Source organism: Astatotilapia calliptera, chromosome 7 (assembly GCF_964374335.1).
Source record: "Astatotilapia calliptera chromosome 7, fAstCal68.1, whole genome shotgun sequence".
NCBI classification, from domain to species: Eukaryota; Metazoa; Chordata; class Actinopteri; order Cichliformes; family Cichlidae; genus Astatotilapia; species Astatotilapia calliptera.
Genome location: NC_137428.1, coordinates 52312383 through 52333468, shown reverse-complemented (window position 1 = coordinate 52333468; position 21086 = coordinate 52312383). Strand labels below are relative to the sequence as shown.

The 21086-nt window shown below is 39.8% G+C and overlaps 1 protein-coding gene and 1 long non-coding RNA gene across 3 annotated transcripts in view; one reads left to right on the top strand and one right to left on the bottom strand.

Moving 5' to 3' along the window:
• The window catches only part of LOC113026508 (A disintegrin and metalloproteinase with thrombospondin motifs 20), a 78010-nt gene continuing 56924 nt past the window's right edge, over window positions 1-21086 (bottom strand). The window contains exons 29-39 of the mRNA XM_026175378.2: window positions 11741-11908; window positions 7640-7813; window positions 6637-6807; window positions 5896-6096; window positions 5595-5724; window positions 4869-4963; window positions 4669-4763; window positions 4433-4566; window positions 3105-3196; window positions 2883-2987; window positions 1-2615 (exon numbers count right to left, since the gene is read on the bottom strand). Coding sequence (XP_026031163.2) covers window positions 2526-2615; window positions 2883-2987; window positions 3105-3196; window positions 4433-4566; window positions 4669-4763; window positions 4869-4963; window positions 5595-5724; window positions 5896-6096; window positions 6637-6807; window positions 7640-7813; window positions 11741-11908 — 1455 coding nt within the window. The 3' untranslated portion in view covers window positions 1-2525. The remainder of the gene's footprint in view (window positions 2616-2882; window positions 2988-3104; window positions 3197-4432; window positions 4567-4668; window positions 4764-4868; window positions 4964-5594; window positions 5725-5895; window positions 6097-6636; window positions 6808-7639; window positions 7814-11740; window positions 11909-21086) is intronic.
• LOC113026509 (uncharacterized) lies at window positions 12843-19827 on the top strand. 2 transcript variants are annotated; one of them, XR_003272929.2, is made up of 4 exons: window positions 12843-13587; window positions 14430-14483; window positions 15447-15502; window positions 15818-19827. It is a non-coding gene; the product is annotated as an uncharacterized LOC113026509 (long non-coding RNA). The 2 variants fall into 2 exon arrangements; XR_013910091.1 differs by having other exon boundaries at window positions 15447-17969.

The following is a 21086-nucleotide window of genomic DNA, read 5'->3' as shown; positions in this document are numbered from 1 at the left end:
TCTGTTGGAAAGCAAGTTTTATTCTTACTTATTCTTTAACATTAGTGTAGTAGCAAGACATACAAGTAATAGTACAATTAGTATAGCACCAAAATCATTTGTTTCTTTTATACAGGCTGCGTACATACTGTAGGTACATAGGATTCTTTTAAACATCTTTGGATAAAGCATGGCAAACAAGCACACCGTTTCTCTACTCAGTACCAATGCCCATTCAATATTTTAGCACACAGTTTGCAATTCAAGTATGAATATTACAAATACACATATATCATAAGTTACAAATCTTAATGGTTATTACAAAAAAACAAAAACAGGATTACATTTCTACAAAACTGACAGCACACAGTGCATCAAGTATTCTTTAAATTTCTGATACAGACCTCATAGCACAATTGACCATCATAAAATGAACGACAGCCAAAGGTTTTCTAGCTGCTCACTGACTTTTATTATTTTCAGCCATTCTTTAAATCAAAAGAAGCGGCATTGTCTGAGAGGGAAAAAAAAACAGTCTGCATCTACTGCCTAACTTTGGTTAAAGCTTAACATTAGCGAATCCGCGTGTTCAGTTGGTTGATAGTTGTATTTGCGGTCATGGCAAAAGCTGGATATGATGCGTTACAGTAAGTATTGCTCAATGGGAGAGTCCTTCGCACAGTCGCTGGTCTGTTTTATCGGGCAATCTTGCATCTAAAACATTAGCTCTGTTCATAAAAGGACCACAACAGGCTATAAGGAGATCCTAGGGAGTCTGCTAGAAAGAGTTGAATCTCTGCCCTATCGAGTGTTATTCCCAAAGCCAGTTTTCCTTCTCAACATTAGAGGTAATTCCAGTTCAAAAGCACCTTTTAAAAGATCCTCATTCAAGATTAGTGGTTATATGCTACAAATAGTAGGATAATACCTATTTTAGCAGACAACGGACAAAACATATCAGACAATGGCTTCTCTGTTGGTAGTAGTCATTGTACCATCATACAGAACATATCTACAAGTCAATGCAGAATAAATATGTTCAAACATAAATATATTACAACACATATCTCAACCGAGTATGGATGTCTATGAGAGGTAGGGTTTTGCAGGCACCTACAGTAGGCCCAACGGAGGGTGTGAGGTGAGACGCGCACGCATACACACACCTGATACTGTGTCAAGGTGTAACAGATGAGAACTCGTGTGACAAAGAGAAACACCAATAACAATCTAACTATGAAACACACATGCACGCACACGCACAAAACAGACAAAATTGTACTTCAACACCAGGAAATATGGAAATAGTTCAGCTATTTCCTCACAGCACTAGTGTTTACTCTGACAGTCGTGCCTCAGTGTCAGTCGGTGGACTCTCTATGTGGGTTTCAGTAGTTTTGTTAAAAATACCTGACAACAGGTGACAGCAGACAGACTCACAAAGTACACGACAACTAAAACAAAACGTTATCTGTAGTTATTCTAAAGGCTCCTGATGTTCTCCTAACGTTTGACCTCTGACATGAGACAGGTGTGGAAGGACATCAGTACTTAGTTGCATGCTGATACGTTTCAGAGTCTTGAGCCGCAAAAACAAAAAAAGCATAAGAATTTCTCATTCCACCGACCGTAAATGTTTGTACGTCTCAAACTATGTCATTACTCATGCAAGTGGCCCCTTTCACATTTTTCAGGTTAAAAAATAATGGTTATTTGATTTATACGTTATTCTCATTATTGTGTTGCAAGTGAAAACGCAAATGGGAAAAGGGGTCACCTCCTGAGTAAATCCCAGGATGAGACATACGTTTAAACAGGAACCTGAACTACTTTTGTTCCATTTCTTTTCCATATGGGAATCATTCCTGCTCATCTGTTGCTGAGAACAAGATTTGTAATGCCCTCATATATATACCAAAGCAGCTAGTTCCTGTAGCCATCATTTTTCTTAATCTGTCACAATGTAGAAAAATAACACAACTATCCCTTATATACTCTTCCATAGTCTGCGTATAGACCTTTTTTTTGAACCACAGTAGGATTGCAAGGACAGCATGTCTCCTTTTATACTATCTTGCTGACCACCATATCAGTTGGATCAGAGCCCAAGTGTTTTGTGTCTTTCTAAGTTTGGAAAAAGTTCCTTATCAGCCGGGAGGATATTTCTTTTCCTCCTGTCTTTGTATTTGTTTTCCCAGTGTTTTCAGTCCTGTATCCCGTGTTATGATACAAAAAAATCAATTTGCGTCATGCAAAATAATTTAGTCTCCAAAGCACATGAGTGCATGACAACGTCTGCACAACTGCTGACTCCTCTTAAGTGTTAGTAGTTTGGGTGAAGTACCTGATGGTGGCTCTGTAGCACTGCACTATATATAGCGTCCTGTCTGTTCAAGCTGCTGTTTGGGGATTGAGGATATTACTGTGGGATAATAATTGTTAAATGGTCCCCCTCTGACACTCACGGATGACTGCAGGATCAAATCTCTCTTATTGCCAGTATCTTATTCCAGACAGATTTAGGTGGTTTGGTCTCTGCACAGCTCTCAGTGGACTTGAAGAAGTAGGCCGTTGTGAGCCTGGGGAATGCACTTCCCACAGAAACCACCACAGCGGCCGTAGATTCTTGTCCCATCCTACAGACAGAGACAAATGAGAGAGGAAAAGTGGGCAAAGGGCAGAGAATGAAATCTTCATAAATGTCATGAAGGGATTCCTGCTCAGTGAATCACATTGATGACATTTCAGCACTACAGGCTCACACCACAACTGGAGTGATCCAGCATGAGGCTCATTCCACCCCAGCAAAATGAAAACAGTGATCCATTACTTGAAATCTGCCCGGCATGACCCACACTAAAGGCAAGCATTATAGGAGTTCACTTGGAACGTTTTGTTTTTACCTCCGATCTGTGGACTTTGACTGAAACATAGTTGCCCTGAGATGTCCACTTGGTGGCCTGAGCCACTTTGAAGCCAGTGCCAATTAGATTGATGCTGAACTGGCCCTGAAAACACAAAAGAGACGGATTTATTTCATAGAAGTTCTCTAACAGGTAAGGTAAAAGAATATAAAACACACAACCAAAAAAAGCAAAACTGTCTTTCTTTTTTTTTTCACAAACCTGTGGACATTTGGCTGCACTATAACAATCCCCCGCTGTAGCAAAGGGCACTGGCTGACCAAGAGGTGTCTGGGAAAACCGGAGGTCTGTGACTGGTAAACAGATACCAAAGACACTGATTTAAAGTCACAGTGACCACAAGCAGAAAAAATTGACTGAAACCACATGGCTGTAGAGTATCAACAACTAAGATTTTACTTTCTGGAAGAAGATATTTTTCAACATCTTTTCTCCTATAGTGAATTTGCTTAAATCTAAAGCAAAATTAGCAAAATCCTACTTTTTAAAACATATTTACCTATAGGAAATCTTTATGTTACACTTTCTAATTGTTTACTGAAATTCAAATACTGTTTGACTGCATGCAAGTAACATTTGCAATATTGCAAAAGGCACACCACATTAGCACCTCTTCATATTCTGCCCCTCATCTTTAACTCATTATTTCTCCTCCGCTCTCTTTAAGCCACCTGAAAACTAAATGAGTGTTGCGCAGACTGGGTGTGGGAACATGTGCTGTAAGGACCCAGATCAGATGAAGGAGACGGGAGGATGATAGCGTAGGTACTAATCCAGCATGCAAACTCATGCAGACACATCTTGTGTTTACCTATTTTTATGGCCATAACGCCTTTCCTTAGATATTCCTAAAGCTACTTAAAAGCGGAACATCTAATCCTACCCATTACCTTTATTCTCACCATAACCTAATTTTAAACTTAACCTGGTAGCTAAGGTTTAGCGATGAAAAAGCCTCTCAAACTTGCACAGTCCTGCAATTTGGTTCCAACAAATCTGCCTGAAGCCACAAGTATAATTGTGTCTCAGCTTTTGGGCCCTGAGAATATAATAAACACACACTAACACACACCCACACACATCAAAGACAAAAGAATAACAAAAAAAACAGCACAGTAATCTACATTGTTTTATGTAATCAAAAGCATACTTGGACAAAATAGGGCAGGTGGAGCTGAGTGGAATAATGAGCAGAGGAATATGGCCTGAAGATGTGCATGTGTGCACATTGTAATTGTATGATTGCTTGCATGCAAGCGTGAGGACATGTTTTATTTCTGATGCAAAAGGATGGATGAGTGCTGACGGGCACGGTTTCAAGTCCTCTCCAGGGACACGAACACACAGTGCTGAAATCTCATTATTTTGATTTGGGAGGAGAGAGCGTGGAGTAAGGCTTACTTTCATTTGGACTGGGCTCTGGATGTGGCATTAGCGCTTTGGAGCGAGGCGTGTGAGGGTTAAAAAAACACCCATGTGTGGTCTCGATACAGTGCACGGCGTAAGGCAATCATGAAGTAATTACTCACTCGTTATCCTCAGGGAGTTTAGGTCCAGACGAACTTTGTGGAAGAGTGTGTATCCCGCTGCTGAGTAGTCGTTCCTACACTCACAGTCCTGTTTTCGGCTGCCGTTATACGGGCATTGAAATGGGTTCAGCAACCTGTGCGTTTAAAGAAATATGGGAACTGAGTGCAAACAGCACAATAACCATATTTCACACATTGCATAACCATACAGCGAGTCATCTCCACATCATACGCACCTGTGGCCATACACCTCGGAGTAGTTATCGGTCTGACCGCTGCGCAATGTCACATACTCCTTGGGGAAATCAGTCTGCATCTCAGCACAGTAAATCTAAGAGCAAACATATTGAGGTAAAGGATGAGATCCCACAAGTTTGCTGCTGCTGCTGCTTGAATCATGACGTGTGCCGGAGTAATTCTGGCAGAACATACAAACCTGTAGGATCCGGGATTTGACTTTGAGATAGTATTCGCCATCTATCCTCACGCCCTGTCTCATCTGGACCTCTCGGCACGTACTGAACAACTGGCCTGGGAGAGGGAGTGAGGAAGAAGAGCTTTCAGTGCAACAGTGGGAGCTGTCGACAGCTTTTAAAAGCTGGAGTATTTAGCCATCTCATTTTAAAAGTTAGTACATAAATCTTTTGTCAGCAAATAGCATAAAAATGTTGAAAGCTAAAAAAACTAAGCACTTCTCCCTAAAGCGGATAGTGACTTGGATCTAATCTTCCCAAGCTTGAGGTGTTGTAATTGTCTTGTTTGTGTTGCAGAGCTCATATTGAGCTGATTAGCTAGTCAAGATTAATACTTGACCAGAGAACTGACTGTCCAGTATATCCTTTCAATTTCATCAGTGCCTGACTTGGCAGAATCTAAGTCAGGAATGATTAACCCTGCGAACTTTGGCTTGCTGTTTTACAGCACTTTCCAAATCCACAATAATGCCTGGCTCAGCTGAAGCCCTTGAGGCATTCTGACAGACTGCACAATTTGCAGAAAACTGCTGACTGTCTGTTTATTGTTCCACTAAGTGATCACTCCAAGAGCCTTTAAGTAGTTTATTGTGTAAAAACAAAGCAAAACACAGAGTTTTTAGAATCAGATATGGTTGTTTCCACAGAAAGCACCGACAGTGACCATTACATTACATTTTACCACTCACATTCTCTTTCCTGACATGCAGCCTGAGACTCAGGTCTCTCTGACAGACGACAGTGTTTGGACGTTTGGCCTTTTGAGGTCACGCACTCCACTCTGCGCTCCATCACTCCTGCTCCACAGGTCTGCGAGCACTGGTAAAAACACGCACATACACAAACTCATTCCCTCTAAAAGTGAAAAAGGCTCCAGTCCAAATCCACAAATGAGATTTATTAAAATCCACAAGTCATCAAAATGTATTGTTAAAACTGTGATTAGCTGGGGAGGATTTCTTGCTGTCTAACAAGCCTTTTCTGACTCACCTTGCTCCACGGGCCAACTTTCCAGTAGGACATGTGAGGGCATTCCGTGAGGAGGCACGGCCGGCTGCCAGGAGGGCGAGGCTCAGGACAATTCGTGCTGGCAAAGGAGGACTGAGTGTACACACCCTGAGCGGGAGAGGTGGGCATCAGGGAGCAGGAGACAATACGCTGCTGGTAGCCAACACCGCAGCTGGCAGAGCACTAAGCCACACGAAAATACACACAGTGGGTTAAAAGCTTTGGCTTTAGAAGAAGCTGTTGTGCAGTAGAACGGGGCCTCATTGGTACTGCTGATGAGAATTGATGACCTTGCTCATTTTAAAGCCTTCTCCATTTGAATGAGCCTGATTCTACTGAAATGCAGATGTTTTGAAGCAATTAGTTGATTACGATGACAATTAAATTAGCAGAAGATGTCAAACGTTTTCGTGTTTTATTTAATGAACATTTTGAAATAAATGCCACATTTTCATCTTGTCAGCTGTTTTAGTACATACACAGCAGATCTCCCTATGACTATTCGAATATTTGTATGTGAGAAATAAGAAGACACCTCTAAATAGACACAGTTTCTCCTTTTTATCTCATTTTTAAGTTAACACCTTTTGGGTTCAGACAGTTGTTTGAAAAAAGAAAAAGATGAAACAAAGTTCCTTCAATTATTTCTTTCCATTTTAGAGAAATTATGAATTATTTGATACCAATACTGAAACTTATTACTTATATTTCTCATGTTCTTACCATTGACCAGTCTCCTGTTATCCACATGTAGTGACAAGGAGCTTCTTTGCAGGGCTGGAGCAATGGAGGTCGGGCTAATGGATCACAGTAATCACCCTGAGCAGGTGTCATTCCTGGATCCATGCACACCACTTTCCTGCTTCTCACGCCTTCTCCGCATGTTGCATTACACTGATAAAAAAAAAATCACACACAGGGTTGTGAGATGGATTGTGGTTTCAGCAACTAAATCAACTTCTAAGACTCCTGGACATCCCTTTAGCACAATAAATGCACATCCCTATTAAACCTTTACACAAATGGAGGAAAGTGAGTGTTGTGTAACAACTGGAACAGTAACACAATGCCAAACATGTGCTCTTGACAATGTCAGTGTTAAAGATAAAAGTTAAAACAGATTTCCCTTCAGTAATGGCTTAAAAGTCATAAAATGGATCAGGATTTGAAAATTTGTGTGTTTTTCTTTTCACTTTCTTTATATTTCATAAGAACAGAGAGGATTTCAGTGGCAAACTGTGAGAGAAAGAAGGTTCAAAGTTTTTGCGGCAGCACAGACAGAGATCTAAACACTGCAAAGATTCAAGCAGTGCTATGTCCCTACAGGATGTCCCTTTTTTTAATGCCTCGCTTTGAGGACAAAGCACATCGCATTAAAGAAAGATGAGCCAGGAAGAAAACAGTCTGCTAGTGTGACACAGAGCAGTGCCGTTCAGTAGCACAGAAGGGGCGATGGCCATCAGTACTCTCAAGTTTGGATATCATTGATTTGTATCATATTTAGTTGCGATGGTTAACACTAAAGCCCTCACGACAGATAAAGGGTGTATGCAGGACGCCCATCTAATGGTGCAGAGAGAGAGAGTTAGCGACAAAGTGGAGATTGCAGCCAATAAAAGCTTTAATAAGATGCTTAAACATCTGAACATCTGTTTCACACTTGGAGAGTGAGCAAAGGAAATACGTCGTCACAGATAGGAAGAAAGAGAATAAACAAGTTACTTACTTCTTTCCATTCATCAGCGACCCAAGTGTAGTGTGTGCACTCTGCAGTTTGGCACGGCCGCGCAGTAGGAGGACGCGCGCGAGCGTCACACAGGTCCTCGAGGACTCGTCCCGTACCTTTTAGCCTGCAGTAGACATCGCGGTTCTGAACTCCGACCCCACAGGTGACAGAACACTAGTAAAACACACACAAAACACAGATCTCATTTCGAAAACATGGCAAGAAGTGGGAAATGACTCTAAAGGAAGCTTATTTTTCTCCAGCAGCAATAAGGCTATAAATACAAAGTATTCGTTTTTGTGGCTTTTTAAACTCATTTCTGTTGTAGAGCTGACCTTAAAGGGGCACTAAGCTGATGACACAGTCTTAAAAGCTTAAAAAAGAAGGCGACTGAACTTCTTTAAGTCCGTAAAGATGTTTCGCCTCTCATCCAAGAGGCTTCTTTGGTTCTTAAAACAAATGGTGGAGAGTTCCAAGCATTTAACCTCTAGTGGGAGCTGACCACTTCGGAGGTGGTGCTGAGGGTCGCTGACCCACTATTGATCCTGTGTATCATCAGATGAGCCAAAGTCTGATAAAAGGGGTCATTACCATCACAGGGGGTTACGGGTGAATCCACTGTGTGACCTTGCCCCACCCTCACGCGATCTGTTGAGGTCATCTGAGGCAAGATGTGAGTGGAGGGTAAAGATTTCAAAGATTTCTCTGATTTGATGAAAGTCCAGTTGGGTCAACCGTATGTTCTAAGAGATTTCTTTACATGTGTGTGCTCCTTTTCTTGATTTTTCAAACTCTTAAGACTACCATGGCCTGGATGAGGGCCTACACAGACACACTGATTTTACACATTAAATCCAATTTCCTTGACATGAGAAAAATGCTGTACAACATATTTTGTTATTAACCTTGACTTTGTCATTGGAGGTATGTTGCCCTGGAGTTTAGACTTAAAATTGTGCATGAGTACGGTTTAGAACAAGTCACTATTTAGGAGTAGTGGGGGTCAGTAGTAAGAACTGACAGCTGAGTTGCATTTTAGGACCATGTGCTTATGATGCTTCATAAATCTCTAAATCACGGACTCACCAATTTAAACTAAGACTATATAATGTCTGCTCAGCAGCAGCCACTACAAGGGGCAGTTACAAGATAATGGTTTATTGAATTTGCCCTTATTTTCTGAGATGCTTACGTATTGCATACTACCATTCTAACAAATATGCTAAGAAAATATGTGTTAACAGAGTAATTTAAGTGAGACAGCAAAATCCATCTTATAATTCTGTTGGTTTTCCTCTCCTAAGTTTCACAGGCGATATTTTTATAACGTTTGTTTGGTCTGCCGAGTTAAGATATGCTGCTTTGATGCTCCGGTTCAATGCACTTCATGAATCCAGAAATGGGTTTGTTCCTATTCTGTGAGCTGTATATCTGGGATCACACAAAGATCTATCTCAGACATCTCTTTGATGTTCTTTGAGAAGCATGCCTGCATACTAAGGTAGCGCTCTGTAAGATTTCTGTCAGTGCGCCCCACGGCAGCTGTGGCTACAATGTAGCTTGCCATCGCCAGTGTGTGAATGTGTGTGTGAATGGGTGAATGACTGAATGTAGTGTAAAGCGCTTTGGGGTCCTTAGGGACTAGAAAAAGCGCTATACAAATGCAGGCCATTTACCACGATTTCAGCTGACCACGCTGATTTCTCAGCTTGCCCGCCACACATTACACATTCATAAAAATCAGTGTACGACCCAGAAGTTGCTGCAACTTCTGTTATCGTTGCAGAGTTTATCCTTAGATGTGAAGGTTCAACTCTTTGAGTTTGGAGAAAGAACAAAAAGCACTGCAGGAAATCTGACCTTCAGATCAAAATATGCCTTTAAAAAGCAAAAACAACAGCAAAAAAAACTTGCGTCAAGCATGAAAATAGAACCTGCTGTTCAAGTGATTCTAGAAGTGATACAGCATAACCCAGCTTTAAAAAGTGTGCGCTCTTTAATCACAGTGTTTAGTAAGCAGTTTAAAGGGTCAGCTCATTTCATTTAAAAGGGCATTTTTTCCTGTACTTTCAAGCTTCGTATAGTGGAATTAAACAAAACTTGTTCTTTATCATTTTTTAAAGCAAACATAGATTTGACCATATAAACAAAATCATTCACCTTCATTTTATTAAAACAAAATAATTCAATAATTTGTGAGAAACATGCAACTAAAATCCAAACTCAAAATAAGATAACCAAATCAATAAGACACTGAATCGTCCTTTCAACTTCACTTTACAATAAACATGTGTAACATGGTATTTCGAATAGCAAGTGGAGAGAATTTTGTCCTTGAAAACCAAACTGATTCCCAATGGGAAGCACCCCCTCCTCCCCCCCAGCTCCTCTAATATATTGTCTATTACATTCGCAGTCAGAGGTGACTGAGAGTGCTGGGTAGCTTCGGAATAACTCAGGCACTGGGTGCTGAGGTTTCAAAGTTGTCACATGCACGGACATTAAGATATAAAACATGTCTTTATGCTCTAGTTGAGGATTTCATGGTTGCTGGTGGTATGTGGAGGAAGATGATTGCTTCCAGACACCAGCGAGAGAAAAAGTGAGAGGGGAGGAGGAAAGGCTCAAAGAGTGGGGAGTGGCAGGAGTCTTGTGAAGGGGGAGCAAATGTAAGCCTTGCAGGACCTTTGGGGATTTTACATTTACATTTTATACTTTCCAAGCAGGCATGAGAGGCTTTTCATGAACTGCTATGAAAGTATTCAGTGTCCAAGTCACCAATTAGTACAGAAACCTCCTGTAATTCAGATATTTATCCCCTTCCCACCCTGTTTGCATGTGCATGCACCACAAACTTGGCTGCATCAGCTGCCACGTTTATCACTTTTCATTTTGACAGATTCACATTCACATGGTCAGTGTGTGGTCTGACAAAAAGCTTTCATAGAAGAACTGTACTCTAAGATAGGATTTTAAAAAGTTCCCTGAATATTTGAAACCACAAACACAAATGTTACACTAAGTGTGCTATAGTAGTGCACAAAAGTCTCGTGTCACTCCTCATTTCTTCACATTTTGCTTCCAAGAAGCCAGACTTTCTTGTCATTTTTAAAGTGGTCTTGAGCAAGAGTTCTTCAGGCTCTCTGAATGTCGTTCAAAGGTTTTCTATTGACATTAACCGCTTTTTGCACTTTAGTCCAGTCCTTGTACCTGACCATTTATAGAGTATTTCTTTTTTTGTTTATTGAACCATTTAACACTGACCTATGAAAAGATCAAGAATAAAAAGGCACCTAACTCAAGGGATGAACCACTTTTGTGTCTACACATAGCAGAAACTTAACCTAAGAACCAATTTGAAATTGCATCTTTAGAGCTATTAACTCAAACTTTGACATATCTTGGTATGCTGTCCAATGTGTCTTAAAGAAAACTGAGGAAAGTTGACAAGTGGAGGGCAAAAGATGACATATCGGGCATAAATAAAAACAACGCCATGTGCAAAGCATCCAGTAGTACTGCACTGGCTTCATTTCTCAGTATCACAATGATCCCAATCACATTGCCAGCGCAGTACAAGCACACTTGGAATGCTATCGGTTATAGATTGGCCTCCTCACATTCTGGACCTCAACATTATTCAAGCAGTGTGGGATAATCTTGACAGAAAATGGAACCAAATCCAGCCAACATCCAAAAAAGAGCTTTGAATGTCATTAAAGAAGCCTGAGAACTATTCCTGAAGATTTCTTTAACAAATTACAAGAAAGCTGCCTAAGAGAGTTCAGGCTGTGTTGAGGAATGAAGGTGGTCATCACACAATTATTGACTCTGAAGCTTGTTAGAATTTTGCACAGTACTGTACATAAACAGTCTTGGCCTTTAGAGTTTAGTTTACACTTTTGGGAATGACACATAAATCTTCAAAAAGAGCAAACTGAGCGGTGATTGGACAGGTGCTCTGTGTGTACATGTCCTACATCTGCAATCTCTAGAAAGAGTTTGTGTTTGTGCCTCAGCTGCAGTTACTCACAGCATGGCCTCTCTGAGACTTTTGGTTATTATCTAATCCCCAGAAGATAGCAAGAAGAACAAACATACCTCCCTCCATCTGTTAGCTTTCCAACTGGGGCATACTCGAGCCCGACAGGCCTTCTGTGTCCGAGGCCGGGGCAGATGACTGCAGTGCTTCTCTTCTATTTTGGTTTGGTTCTGATATACACAGACTACATCCCGCTGTTTGGTCCCTCTGCCACAGCTTACTGAACACTGGGGAGGAAATTGCAGGGAAGGGGGATGGGTGTTGGATAGAGAACAACACAAAGTTTAGTGAAACACAGTAAAGTCCAACTCATAGCTCGATTAGCGCTCACGCTTATGATTGCACCATGTAAACATTTCTGTACAGAAGTTCCTCGAAAAGTAAGTCAACTGAAAATAAAGTTGTTAAGCACAAGTTACCACACTGAAAACCAGAAGAGATTGATTTTTTTAAGGCAACCACATTCTGTTAACCAGAAATCTCATTCATAGGCTCTCTTGTAAAGCCTCAGATCAATATGCATAAACAATCGCATTTAATGCAGAACTTAAGGCCTCAACAGAAGAACACCCCTTTGACCCAACACCTAAAGGCCGACTGAACACACACTCCAAAACAAATTTAAATAAAAAACCCAAAATAGTGACGAAAAACCTTTATGTTAAACAGCCATGCTGATGGAATACAGTGAAACAACTGAACCTGTAAACACAGGGATTGCTTTTAGAGCAGCAGAGGCACAGGAAGCGGGGACAAGGGATGCAATGCAAAGCACACCGTAGATGCACACGCAAGACATTCATCTGGCACCAATAAGGAACTTAGATACACTTCAGGAAATCTAGACAATGAGGCAAGAGGACACAAAAAAAGGCATGAAGAATAAAAACCAGACACACCAATAAAAAGATCTGAAACGGCCTTTGCCTGAGATGTTACAGACAGCAATTAAGGTGCCTATTTCTGCTTGCTGAGTGAGTGCCTGTATACAAGGCCACTCTGAATAAATGAGATGCTAGAATCGAACACACCAGATGAGATTTTGCCTGAGCATTTTTTCCAGTCCAGATAATGAACATTATATTCTACTGTCCTCTAATTATGATCTCAGATTATTGCATAACTCAGAGGTGGTGACCTATGGGCTTTGCAGATGTGGAGTTTGTGTTTTTCTTCACATTCTGGGAGGTAGAGGAATGGTTTCCTGTTTAAACAATCTAATAATCATATGCTCCATTCAAAGCCTTTCAACAAAGCCACCTCATCCTGCCTTTTCTTGGTAAGTATGGTGCGGGTAGCGGTTGACACTGCACACACACGCATCATACACATTGTAATTATCAAGGCATTTTAAACACAGGGCCCGCTCAGCTGACAGATGACATCAAAGCCAAGGGCCAGAGCCTGAGTGACTAGTCCCCAAGCACGGCAGATTCACATACCTGCTGCACGCTCACTCAAAAAGCAAAACAGGACTCTCCTTTACCTCAGACAAGAGCAGAGAGAGGCAAACAAGTTGGAGGGGGGGGGAGATGAGGAGTGGGGCTGGCCCCTCCTCATTCTTGTAAAAGAAGCAGGAAGAAAGAGAAAGGCAAAAAAAAAAAAGGGGTAGGGAAAAAAAGGAAATCACAGCCATACGAGCTACGCTCCCCCAGCTGAACTGTATCTGCGTTTTAACAGTGGAAGAAAAGACATTATATGGCATCGCGCTCCTCCCGCAACCCTGCCAGCCTCATCTGTCAGCCATTACTTAATCATGGCCGATAACACAGAGCACAGAGAGCTGGCACAGCGCGTGGGACCAGAAGACAGTTTCACCTCTGAGAGCAAGAGGAGGGCAAGGACTCAGGGACCTCTGATTCAGCGATCTACAGCTGGGTTGCTTCACTCACCAGCACCCACTCAGGTAAGACCATTTTCCCTATCAATCAGCCTGCTGCTTGTCTTTTATGTCCTGCATTTGTACAGTGTCAAACTTAAAATATGTCTGTTTTTTTATTTTCTTGGTGGAAAATTGATCAACACACATACTTATGTTAGTTTTTAGTGTATTTTACTAATGAAAAATTGTTTCATCTGAACCTCCACGTATGTACTGTATGTTTTATTAGTTGTGTTGAACTTCTAGTACTATTCAGGTGTGCTAAGGTGTAGCAGTTTTGAATACAGGTTCACAGTTCCTTGGGAGAAACGTATAAATCAACAGGTCACACGGGAGGGAAATTAAACCCTCCCACGTTGTCCCAGCAATTAATTTCAGATGATTTGGCGGGCTAAGCCCACTGTAATCCAGTGAGGTTCATTTAGGCACGATGTGGATTACTCTAAAATGGAACGACTCAACAGCTTTAGATTTGGCAGCTGGAAATCAGCCAAATAAAACAGCTTTTGTCAAACAAGTTTTCTTTTTTTTTCCCCATGCAGAACAAAACTTCTCCAGAGGAAGACATAATTAATATTTACAGCCACATGTAACAAAGAGGCAGCTTTTCATTATTTTGCTTAGTGGCTCTAAAGCAGCCTTTTTGAGTTGATCAAGATTCACAGTTCTACCACAAATCGCATAATTGAGTGCTAAACCAAACCCAGCTAATTCATGCCATTTTTCTCCTTTTTTGCATGCTACAAAACTACAAAATACAGACCTCTGATTTTGATTAAGTGAACACTATGATCTCATATGGATGCTCCAACTGGATAATCAAACTGATATCAGATACCTTTTTGTGCATCAATGCCTTTGTCTAGGACTGGCAGGCAGAAACCTCGAGATGACCCAACCCACTGCTTTAATCTAAACAGGTAAGCCAACAGAACACATGGAAATTGTTAAAACGCCCCAGGGAACCTTGACTGTAGTTTAAAAATGTGTCACACTGCTAATAAATGGATATGACCTTGCAGTACCTTGTGGAGAGGAAAGAATATTCCACAAAACCAAGTAACCACCTCGTTCAGACAGACTAGTTTGTCATCATGGCCTTAAGCAGCAAACATTTACTGCTGCTTGAACTATAATTATGGGATGAAGAGGTTTTGTTTGGCAATAAAAGCAGAATTCAGGTTTGTTTTATGTTGGAACTGAAAAATATTATGTACCTCCTCCTAAATCCATCTGCATGCTGGTTTATCCCAGAATTTCATCTTTTTTCTTAGTGTAATATATCATCATAGTAGCTTTTTTTTTTAATTAAAACAAACTGGATCATAGGACAAAAAAGTATATCTTTCGCGTTTAAAATAGCTTTGTAGATATAAATCCTAATAGAGGGACAGGGACAATTATGGTGTTGTATATTGACTACAGTAAGTGGTTCTAACTGAGTACACATCTTAAAATGTGAGGACCATGGTTGCATTCCAATCACATTGCAGCATGCTCGCAATGCAAGGGGATGGTAATACCAAGCATATGGCAAACTGTAGTTGCATACAGTCTTCAAAGGAGCTCAGTGCTGACCTGGAGGAAGAACAGCGTGTGGAATCATACTCTCAAGCACATGTTGTCAAGGCTGAGTGATAAAATATCACTCAGTTGAGCAAAGTTGACTTGTCCTCATTAACCATGCTAACCCAGCAGTCTTAATCTGGTAGGAGTTTAATAGGTGGGAACTAACCAAACGCTGACATAGTTGACATAGCGACATGTCTTGAGTAACTATGTTCTTGGCATGCAGCTGAACACATCAAGTTCAGATAAGGAGAAGAGGAAGACGTGGTGTCACAGAACATTCAGGCTTTTCTGTCCATGGTCTTGTTTTGCAGGGAGGTTTCAGAGACAGAAGCCAAAACAACACATGTTATCAACATGGGAACAGCTGGTAAGAGTGGCGTCATGGGGCAAAAGAATGTCAAGAGTCATAGATCTTTTCTATCCAACAGGCTAAAACACCCAATCAGACTTCTTCATCCTAGTTTCATTGATTTATACTGAATATCCAACTCCAACCAAGTTTATAAGATGCTTTGAAATAAGAACAATGACAATGCACATACAGTATATGAAGATCAGGATGCAGTTCAATATATTGACCTAACAAGTGATGAATTTGAAATGATGGAAGTTGATTTTGTCATATTATTCATTTATGGATGTAGTTGACTTTATAATGTGGAAATAATTTCTGTCTATCCAGTTTTTCACAGACGTTTTAACACAAGATCCACATTGAACTTCCAAATGGCTAAAACTAAGCACATTCTGACCTAAACGTGTAAGTATGAACTTGCCATAAAGTGTTAAATAAACAGCAGGTTGAGCGGCATGTACAACAGTCTCCAACACAGTTTGCTTTTCAAGTCAACACCACTCAGAAAGAATATAACAAGTGACATAAGGAAAAAAATGGACTATCCAGTCAATTTTTCCAACTCTAAAGATTCCACCGAGACATTTCTCAATGAGCTTGTTAAACATCCTGCAATGAGCGCTATAATGAACACAGCCAAAAATGAAGAGTAGTCATATAAACATAAGAATAAAGCAAATTCTTGATGGCACAACTTGGAAAAACACAAACAGCAGATCAGTTAGTCATAAAGTAGTGACCTGTGACACGGGGCAGCCAAGTCAAACTTCCTCTTCCTGCTAAATGTTACGCAGCTGCTTTTCTTTTTACAAACAGCAACGTATGGAAAAGCTCAGAGAAGAGAAAGATCTGAACCTTTCAATTTTTCTAGGAAAAAGAAATGTACAAGGAACTGATGCAAAGGAATCTTACACTTAATGCATATTTTCAAAGTGGTATTCAGTTTTGTTTTTAGCCTTTGTGTGGAGATTGCCTTGTTTACCTTATAAATTGTTTTCCTCTCTTTCACCATCATTTTCTTTTTGTTTTGTAGCTCTCCAACACTGTACCTCATTTTAGTCCAAGTCCAAGGACGGTATCAATTCTTAGCAAAGGAAAAATTTTCCACCAGAGGAAAAATACAATAGGAATCAAGACAGAAAGTAAATAACAACAATGACGGAGAACAGATAATAGTCAGGTCTCAGAGTTCCTCCGTCAATCCAAATGCATCATGCAGGGGTCATGTGGTGAGGTGGAATTAACATCCTTTATAACTTCAAAAAGAAACAGAACTACCAGGTGGTGATATATTAAGGTTTTTATTTTAGCTAAAAGTTGAAACAAAGCGCTATTTGCTCTGTTACTGAAACTGACCTAGAAGACAGTGTCAATCATTATCGCACCCACAAGAGGGGAAACAGTCCATTTCACTTCATCACTTGATAGCATCGACATGCCCAAACATGAACAGGCCCCATTAAGTCTGTGGTGGTAGCCTCATGTGAGAGGACTTTTCATGTAAGTGGAGTCTATGAAGTAACTCCTGTGGGTTTAAAAACACTTCACAGTGCTTCACTTAAAGGAATGCGAAAAAGCAGATGTTTTGTACCTGTGTGAAAACACGATCATGTTCTCTGCCATTCAGCCAGCCCGGAGAAGACCAAATCAAATTCTTCCAGAGACCTTCAATCCCTGTCTCCTCTCTGTTCATCTCACTGCATCAGCTCCCAAGCTGGATCACCCACAACAGCTACGCTCACTAAATGGGCACTTTATTTTCTTTCAGTAGCTTTCACACACTCACTGTGCTTCAGCAGGAGCAGGAACGGCATTAATAGACTTCTCCTAACTATCATTAAACTAAACTAGATCATGACGATACTTGTGCAGCAACCTGCAAAGATAGCTTCTGATATCATCTCACGGCATCAGTGCCACCTAAATCTTAGCGGTTTGCCAAAATGTGTAAGCCCCAGGGATTGATCCTTTATGTTAAAGTCTTTTACCAATTTAGCACACACAGCAATGATTGTTCTAGTGAGAAGCACCAGGAAGCCGCTGCTCTAATAACCTAAACTCAACTAGCACACGGGCAGCATAAGGAATCACAAGGCTGATGATGTCACAAACAACTGCCCCCAAAGTGACAGGTTTGATGTTTCCCCCCCTGTTGCCCTCAAACTGGAGTCAAGTATGTCAAAGCTCTACATGTGGATTTCATTTGAAGCAGCATGATTAGCGTGCAGACGCTTTACTGTGATCCCCCCTCCATGGGAAACCCACACTCAACGGGAAGTGGTATGTTTTTGTTAACAACAAACAGGCATAAATCACATAAGTGGTGCAACACAGCCGTATCACTGGTCCTTACACCCAGCTGACATCAAGATTGCTTTTAAGGTAATTACCATTAGCTAATGATATTTATGTTCCTAAAAGTTTATGTTGAACTGTGTGCCTATAATCCGGAACCTGTGCAATAAATGTGGTAATTGTTTTGTGTCTTTTTCTCTTTTTAAAATACTCTCTGATGGCGTGTATTGGGAAAATGAATATGACTTTAACAGTAACTGATCAGTCAGACCTTTCTGGTTACTTACAACAGATTGATGGAAAGACACTTAAGTCAGTCAATCAGTCAGTGAAGAAGCAAGTAAACAGTTGAATTTATCAAGATATGTTTTTTAATATGTAGAAGGTGCCAAAAAAGGAAAACAAAAATGAAATCAAGGGCACAACAAGCAAGATTAGTGTCTAAGATTAAGTCTCAATCTGAAAAGGTGAGTTTTGAAAAGTCAGTTTAAGGGTGTAAACATTTTATAAATCGAGAGGCAGAGAGCGAGAGAGGCAGAGCTCATTTATGAATATTTCCAAGATGGTAGTATGTACTCAGGTTTATTTCCAGGATTGTTGTTGTTGGTTTAAATATATTGAGAGGGCTTGATTAGAATGGATGGCATTTAAGGGTGTCTCTGCAAGATTACAAGGATTTTAATAATACAGTCTCTTATGAAATGTTTTGACAGAAAAAAAGGCGGGATACGTTTGAATATATTTGATTTATGTAACATATAACAACTAACATATACACTACTGCTGATGGTTCAAAATTATAAAAAAAAAAGAAGATTTGGTATATACTACAAAGGTAAGATGCTTTTACATAAGGTAAGATAAATCCAAAGCCATGAGCAATATTGGAAATGTTAATTAAAACAACTGCCTGCCCCCCACCTCCCCACCATGCTGCTTGATCTCTATCTGGCCTCTAAGCGTCTCCTATTTCACCTGAACAAAAAAGGTTTGTTTGTATGAACAATAAGTGCGTTTTGAGCCTCTCAAATCATTGTGAATTCCTAAATTATATGAGAGTTTATGCATTACAGAAGATGAATAGGTAATTGTAATTTTGAATAGAAAAAGACTCAATGATTATTGTGTTGTGTACATTGGTGCTTTGTAGGTCAATAGTTAAAATAATCGTTTACTTTTAAAGAAAGAAGTAAATAAGTAATTCTGGCATATTGTGGGTTATTTGAAGCCTTTGTTGAAATACTAATTTAAATATAGAGTTTGACAGTACTTCAAAGATTATAATTGCCTGCATTTTGCAAACAGTGTTTGGGGTTTTTTTTCAGAATTTCTACTCCTTTCTCCAAAAACTAAACAAGACTTGCCAGAAAAAATTAATACCAATTATTGTTGCGGTTTAAAAAAAGAAAAAAGATAACATTACACTGTCTCCAGCCAAATGCATTACAGAGAGCACTATTAATACAATGGTAAACAGATGTGCCACCCAGCGCTAAGGTTTAATTTGGACTCTGCATGTTTTTCTCCAAAGAGATTAGAGAAGAAAATGTTAAAACACATAAAAGGAAAAGGGCCTGGAGTGTTATTACACTGCAATGTGCCATGGTATGTGAAACACTATAGATACTATAGAATCAGAGTTTAAGTTTTCCCCCCAAAGATTAAATTATTTAAAGTATTACTGAAAAACAAAACAGTAAAGTCAAATTGAGGGTCAAATACCAAAATACCCCTAATGGCCCACAGATCACATCTTTTCTATGGGGTGCTGTACGTTAACTTTGTACATAAACTGTATGTGTATTGCATGTACACAGTATGTAGAGCATATAAATGTACTGTATATAAAAAGTCAGTGCACATGAAAACAAACTCTTTTTATTAAAGTCAGTTGTTATTTACCTTACCCCTTGCAAAGCAACGTGTTTTTTTCTGTCTTGCTGTTCCTCGTGCAACATTTTGGCTTTATGACATTCACTAAAGTCCAGTGTTATTTTTTTGTTGTTGTTTGTTTGTCAATAAAACATTACAGTGAGAAACAACACAAATTTCACAGTTATGTTTCTTTAATGTTCTTTACAGTTGGAAACAGCTAATTTAACATATTTATATATTTCGCATGTGAATGAAATAAATAGCAACAAGCACAACAACGTACCAAAATATGCAAAATAAAGCAGAGTTGGCCCTTTGGGTTTGTGCAACTTTGCACCACAGACTTTAATAAAACGACTGGGAGTGAAACTGCCATGGGTGAGGAGTCTCGGTTGTAGTGGAAAGTCGTCACACAAATACGCAGGGAGAGAAGCAAAAAAATAAAAGAACCCACAAAAAGAGGCAGACTGCGATCCTCCTCCACTGGGAAGGATACCAACATAAACAGAGACCAAGCTGCAACACTTCACCTGAAATATTTGTCATGATAATTTTTTGGCTTAATCCAAATGTAACTCGGAGGATTTACACATGTCACAGTGTATAACTGGTAATTAAGCATTAGTGGAAGCCTGACTCTGCAAATATAGATTCAATCCCTGCACGGTGTGTAAGTCCAACACATACTCAGACTGTATATGGCAAATGCTCTGTGTTTACCTGGATAAGTTACAAAGTGTTCACAGTTTACGTTACTAATACTTGACTGAAGAGCTGTCTTTTACTGAGTTAAACATTTCAAGTCTTTCATCCATATTAAGGTTGAATGTGTGCCTAGTTGCACCTGTAATGACACAAACACGCCTTCACTTCAACATTACTAACGAAAGATGAAATGTTAAAGAAAAAATGGCTTCAAGGTTCGGGTGTTTAGTTGCTCTTTAAAGATTAGAACAATAAGAGCAGCAAACATATTTCTGGAATAATATTTAGTCTTCATGCTAATATAGAACATACTTTTCACCTGACAGCCGAATTTGGAAATGATGTGGCTCTTTGAACATGTTGCCTCTCAGTGTAGCAGAGTGAATGCAAAGACCAAAGCAGAATTTGGTCTTTGCATACTTCGCTTACTTTTTTTGTACGTAAAAAAAAAGACATTAATAACCCTCCAAATGCAGAATTATTTGGCGGACGTGTGAAAAATGTCAAATAATTCAAGTGAAGCATTACACAAGTCTAAACTGCAACAAAATATTAAAGCTGCAACAATTAATAATACACTGTAAACAAATAAATATGATTCATTTGAACGAAATCCTTCAGAAATAAAACTGGCCAAAGGATGAAAGAGAAACAACAATCGACTGTAATTTTACACAAAGGAGGTATCTGCGTGCTTTCTTTGATCAACAATAATAATGAA